At 40.0% G+C, this 6,756-nt stretch overlaps 1 protein-coding gene across 1 annotated transcript in view; it reads right to left on the bottom strand.

The window, feature by feature from the left end:
- Positions 1 to 472: 472 nt before the first annotated feature.
- The window catches only part of SLC24A2 (solute carrier family 24 member 2), a 344,409-nt gene continuing 338,125 nt past the window's right edge, over positions 473 to 6,756 (bottom strand). Inside the window, exons 8-10 of the mRNA XM_042782499.1 lie at positions 5,892 to 5,981; positions 2,193 to 2,359; positions 473 to 722 (exon numbers count right to left, since the gene is read on the bottom strand). Coding sequence (XP_042638433.1) covers positions 473 to 722; positions 2,193 to 2,359; positions 5,892 to 5,981 — 507 coding nt within the window. The remainder of the gene's footprint in view (positions 723 to 2,192; positions 2,360 to 5,891; positions 5,982 to 6,756) is intronic.

A 6,756-nucleotide genomic window follows, 5' to 3' on the forward strand; every position in this document is an offset into this window, starting at 1 on the left:
ATAATTTTTCTTTCTTTGTGTTTGTGTACAGGTATATATTTAATCTATAGGTGTGAAAGGAGAGGTACAGTACAGGAACAGGCAGATGTGTGTGTGTGTCATGTGCATATATTTATAATATGTATATTACATATAGAGCCTCCATCATTGTTTGCGTCATTGCAACAAATGTACCTCCGACCAGCGAGGAGTACCTGTCAGTGGTGAATGGAGAGAAGCCCCCAATTGACGGTTCTCTTTGTCTCTTACATGAAGCCATTTCAGTAGGCAAGAGTGGAAGTAACCTGTGGAGTGAATGGGCCCAGTGTAAATTCATCTCTCCTCAAATCTGCCTTTGAGGAGGGACACTTAAAACACCCAGGGCTGTGTGCCTCTTCTCAAGAGGTCAAGGAGCCCTTCTTCTTCTTCTTCTCTAGAGCCCAGAGTGGGAAGGGACCATCCATGCTGTTGGCTCAAGATATGGCTTTTCCTGCTAGATGGAGACAGGACATATAAGAATTCTGTCTTCCAGAAGGACACTGACCACCAGGAACACAAAGTAGAGGCCGAACATAATGAAGCCCAGCACTTTGTTCATCCGCCATTTGCAGAGGGCAATGGAGAGGATGACGAAGAGCAGCATGATGAAGAGAAGGACGATGGCGCAGAAGAGGCCATTGCTGCTGACAGCCACTGGTTGGAATCTGTGGATGACGGTATACAGGAGCCAGGGCATGGGAAGCCTATACGGGAGAGAAAGGAGGGAAGAGATATGTGGGTAGATGAGAAAGAGCAGTTACACATGGCGAAGTAGGTGCTTACATGGAGGTGGGTGAAGAGGGTCTCCACAGGGATGCTTTAGGACACAGGTGTAACTCCAGCTTCTTGGATGAGGGGGCAGCACTGGCATCATTTCCTATTTGTGTGAACTCTGTACCTTTTAGTGTCATTGAAAAATAGGATCTAATAGGATGGTTGTGTTGCTCAAATGGATAAAAAAGTATGTATAGTGTATGTGGTGGATACTGTATGAAAAATAAAAGATATTATCATATATTTGGAAACGAAAAGGTGTAAGAGAAAATAATATTCAAAATGTTCAATGAGAAAGTAGATGCATTTTAGAAGGGTAACTTTGCAGGTCTTATTTTCTCGGGAGGATTTCATTCAAGGTTATTTGTAGACTATTTTGGCTTTTGGTAAGTTCAGTGAAATGGTGGAGTTAGTAGCATCCCTCCATAATCTAACCCACTTTAGAGATTATTCATATTAGTAATTTCACTTTTCTTAAATATAAGAGATCTCATCTTCTGACTTTCAAAACACCTGGAATATCTTCACCAGCACAGATCAACAAAAGCCAGCATTTTCCAAGGAAGGCGATGGGAAGGAGATTTGTGCTGGGCCTATGCTTGTCCTGGGAGCTCTGGTAGCATAGTGCCTAAGGCACTTGACTGCTAACCAGGAGGCTGGCGGTTCAAACCCACCAGCCACTCCTCGGAAGGAAGGTTGGGCAATCCTACTTCCGTAGTGATAACTGCCTTGGAAACCCAAGGAGGGGTCGCTAGGAGTTGGGGCCGACTCTATGGCAAATAACAACAACATGCTTGTCCTACTCTGCCTTTTAGTGCACATTGTATTTGAGACTGGTGAGGACTTTCGATTCAGAATAGAGAACAAACAGAATGAAGCTATCAGGGCATCTCACCACACCTGAATATTAAATATTCATAACATGTAGCCAATGCCTTTATACAGAAATGAAATTCTCTTAAAGTATTTAATAAAACATTCATTCTATACACAAGTATGCATTTCTATCTGTCTAACCAGTTGTTGTGGAGTCAATTCTGACTCATGGTGGCCCCATAAGTGTCAGAGAAGAACTATGCTCCATAGGCTGATTTTTCAAAACATTGCCAGGACTTTCTTCCCAGACATCCCTGGGTGGACTCAAACCTCCAGCCTTTAGGTTAGCAGCTGAGCATGTTAACCATTTGCACCACCCAGGGACTCCCCTGACTGTTTAAGGCTGACTTCTTCAGTAAAATCTATGAGAAAGGAAAATGGAGTCTGTGAACCTGAATGGCACTCCCTCTCTACTTTCTATTGTTAGTTTTGGGCAGAGATTCTGCTTTTGTCTCCACAAGCTGCTCCTAAGATGTGTTCACAGGTGGAGCTCATGTGCCCCTTATAGAAGCACCTCTACTCACCCTACGGTTATGTCAAAAATATTGCTTCCAACAGAGCTGGACACAGCCATGTCCCCCAGCCCCTTCCGGGCCACTATGACGCTGGTGATAAGATCAGGGATGGAGGTCCCAGCAGCCAAGATGGTGAGGCCCATAATCTCCTCGCTGATGCCAATTGTTTCTCCAACCTAAACATGATGACAGGGAGAAACATATGAGTGTTGGAAGCCACAAAATCAGCAAATCCACAAATATTTCAATGTAACTATCTTTCAATGATTGCTGTTCTGTGCTGTGCTGAATGCTGTGATTACAAAAATGAATAAGCTACAATCATTGTCATAGAGGAATTTATACTGGAATAATATTCAGATCTGAGAAGACAGCAATGATTGTGTGAGAATTAAACAGAATATTTCAAATATAAAAGAGCTGTAAAGGGCTAGTGTGTAGCCTTGATATATTGTTTTCCAAGATTGATCAAGGTAAACTGCAAGATTAGAGTTATAAGGGCCAGTGGGTCATGGAATTCAGGGACTGCTGCCTGACAGTGGAACCAAGTCCTGGGGCAGATCCACCCACCCTGACATTCACCAGCAAAGGTCAAAGACTGACACTTAGTGTCTCCATTTTTTTCCTTAACATCTTCTAGTGTCTTTAACTCACTCAAACACTTTGAGCCTCTACCACTTTCAGGGGAAACTTGACGTTAGGTGTTTTGGGGTTAGGTAACCCAAGATTGTAAATCAGCAAGTAGCCATGGAGAAAGTAACAGCCAGAGAATCAGAGGACCTGGGTCCAAGGTTTGCCTCCAGCATTTATTAAATACTTGACCCACTGCAGACCCCTAAGAGGAACAAACAGATTGTATTAGACTATTAACCAAAAGGTTGGCAGTTCAAACCCACCCTGTGGCACCACAGAAGATGGGTACAAGTATGAAAGACCTGGTGATCTGCTTCTGTAAAGATTACACTCAAGAAAACTTTATGGAGTAGTTCTACTCTGTGACACATGGGGTCACTATGAGTCGGAACTAACAATACCTCAATGAGTTTGTTATTTTTTTAATTAATTTTTTTTTTTTACATTGCTCACTGTACTAACATACCAGTGACACATGTCTTTGATCCTTGCTTTCTTATCTATAAAGTAGGTATAATAATAGCTAACTTACAAGGTGTTTGTAAGGACTAAAGGGCAATTTATGTAAAAGCCTTTTGTAAATTGTACATCACTAATGAAAAGAGAGGAGGGGGGTGATTATTATATTTTGTTTTGGTCTTTGCCTTGTAAGACTGATGAGTTCTATTTTAGAGGATTGATCTAGGCTCAGCTGGATGCTCCTCCAGGCTCTTGAGCAACTTTTGCCCATTTAAAAAATTAGCATGCTTGAGGATATTTGTCTTCCTATTCCTGAGTGTTAAGAATTACTTATGTATCCTGGATATGAGTCCTTGATCAGGGATAAACCCAATACCATCAGATGGATTCTGACTCATAGTGACCCCCATAATGTTTCATTCCTCCCCCATTTCTTATTTATTATTGTGATGTGGGTGCAAATTTACAAAGCAGATTCATTTTACACACAACAGTTCATGTGCATTTGGTTTCACAGCCCCAATCACAAGCCCCAACCATAAAAAGCTCTCCTCCCATCTCTTCCCTGTGACTATCCTCCCTGTGCCCTTCTTATCTGTGCCTTCTTGTCTGTCCAGCTTTCCCTCTATGTGAATGCTGCCCTTCTGATGTCTCATGGTTGATTGATCTAGGGGAGGGATCTCCCTAGAGGAGGTGGGTGCATCTCCCTGGGATAGGGTTTCCAAGGCTATAAATCTTTATGGAAGCCAATTACCTCATCTTTCTCCTGTGGAGCAGCTGGTGGGTTTGAACTGCCGATCTTTTAGTTGGCGTCTGAATAACCTTACCACGGTGCCACCAGAGCTCCTTTTTATCAGGTATATATGATACAAATATTTTCCTTTGTCTTTAATCTGTCTCTTCATTATTTTTTTAAGAGCAAAATTTTTAATTTTGATGAAGTTTAATATGTCAGTTTCTTCTATGGATCATACTTTGGTGTCACATGAGATAATTGTTTGCTTACCTTATAGTCATGTAGAGTTTTTCCTATGTTTTCTTCTAGAAGTTTGATAGTTTTACCTCTTAATTTAGGACTATGATTTACTTTGAGTTAATTTTTGTATGGTATGAAGTAAGGATCTAAGCTCTTTTTTTTTTTTTTTTTTTGGCATATAGAAATCCAGTTATTCTAACACTGTTACTTGAAAAGTCTATCCTTTTCCCACATATGTTGTTGTTATTGTATATTTCCTTATTTCTAATTACTGTACTCTATTGATGTTAAGTATATATATTTTTTCATTTCTCTGAACCTTTTCTTTGTATTTATTGTTTTAAAATTTTCATTGTGATTTGGGTGAAAGTTTACAGATCAAATTCATTTTCCATACAGCAGTTTATACACATTTTGTCTCTTGACATTGACTGCAATCCCCATAACAGCTCTCTTCCCACTTCTTCCCAGTAGTTACCTCTTTCCTGTGTCCTTCTTTCCTATGCATTTCTGCCCCCTGAGATACCTCCATGTACAAATACTGCCCTTCTGATCTCCCATGGTTTGACTGTTCTAAGAAGTGTACCTACCTGGTGTAAATGTTCACCTATATGCCTATCTATTGTTTGGCTGGTAGTCACAGGAGTGAGTTCAATTCTAGGCCTGAAGGGTGATTAGAGATCCTAGTTTTGGGAGTTTCACCAGCCTCTATCTGACCAGTAAAAGCCTGTTTATGATTTTGAGTTTTGTTCCACATTTAAGAAGTATGATAATTTTAAGACTATATTAAACAAAGGGTACAAGTGTGAAGCTTGGAATTTATACAGTATAGATTAGAGATTAAGAACATTTGGAGTTGCAGGTTCAAATCTTCCTTCTGCTATTTACTACTGATATGATCTTGTGCAATTTTCTTATTATGTCTAAGCTTAACTTCTTTATCTATAAACTGTGGATAAGAATAGTACCTCTCTCATAGGTACTATATGATTATTTTGAAGATTACAAGGACAAAGGGATGTGAAGTACCTGGCATATAGTACATAATAAATAACAGTTATGAATATTATCCTTGAGAACATAAAAACCTTACATCTCATTCTTTCTTTCATGTTCTTCAACAAACAATTACTGATATTCTATTTTGGGGTGGGTATTATGACAAGCATTGATTAAACTGAAATACATCATCACTTTTACAAATTGAGATTGCAAGTAGAGGCTATTTCATCTCTAGATTCTTTCCTAAGTGCCAGTTTTGAAAAGCTCATAAGAGCAGGAGGTTAGTGAGCACTTGAAGGCAGTACAAGGAGTGAGAATAAGTGTCACTGAGTTGGGCTATACCTTGGATATTCCTCCCAGGCCTTGACTGGCCTGGTTTCGGGCTTCAAAGGACAAGAAGCAGGTTAGTCCTGCTGCCTTCACCATAGCTGTCTGAAGCTATGTCAATTTGACTTCATGTTAAAAGGAAAGGCCAGGAAAGTAATGTGGAGTAAATTCCTTTAGTCCTAGAATATGTAACTTGTCTCTGTCAGACCCAATATTGTTGTGACAGTTTTAGAAAGTATACACATTGATTAACCACTTGAGAACCAAACCCAGAGAAAAACAAGCCAAATGGATCACTATCAAGGTCTTACCTGGTGGGCCCACCATACCATCAAGTAAGAGAATACTGCAATCCAGGTGATGGCACCAAAGAACGTGATGGGAAAAAACTTCTTTGATGACTGAAAGAGAACCAGGAAGAGGCAAGACTGTCAGTGTTATCTGCTGCAGTGGATCTGATAGTTCAGAGCTAAAAACATCATTGTAGCTATTTCTTCCCCATTTCCTGTGATCTTGCTAGAATTAGCAATCAAGACACCCTACTTGTCCCTGGTCAAGCTGTGACATTGATTTTCTCTTGGGAATGTGAAAATGGTGGGTACTGAATCATCATAAAGCTGGTTCCCTAAGATGGAGGTCTCTTAAAGAGAATGTCTGTTAGTACCTACTGCTAGGTTCTCAGATTCCCTTTACTTTTTTTTTTTTTTAATGCATTTTATTAAAATATAATTTATGTACAGTGAAGTATACAAAACTAAAGTGACACGGGTCAATGCATTTTTTTTGCAGTGTTCCCTCCCCTCCTCTCCCACCCCTGGCAACCAACTAAGAAAATTTCCCTCCATAGATAAACCTTTCCTTGACCCTCCACAACAATGAACGAATACTATATTTTTCCTTCTGTGATTGACTTATTTTACTCAGCATAATGTCCTCCAAGTTCATCCATATTATACGGTATTTTGTAGACTCTACATTATTCTTTAGTGCTGCATAGCATTCCAGTATGTGTATGTACCATAGTTTGGTCATCCACTCTTCCACTGGTGGGCATGTAGGTTGTTTCCATCTTTTTGCTAATGTAAATAGTGCTGTGATGAACATGAGTGTGCATGTTTCTGTTCCTATCCTGGCTCTCACCTCTCTAGAATATATACCTAGTAATGGGATTGTTGG

This window comes from Orycteropus afer, unplaced genomic scaffold, assembly GCF_000298275.1.
Source record: "Orycteropus afer afer isolate SDZICR_OR568_19922 unplaced genomic scaffold, OryAfe1.0 scaffold00345, whole genome shotgun sequence".
NCBI classification, from domain to species: Eukaryota; Metazoa; Chordata; class Mammalia; order Tubulidentata; family Orycteropodidae; genus Orycteropus; species Orycteropus afer.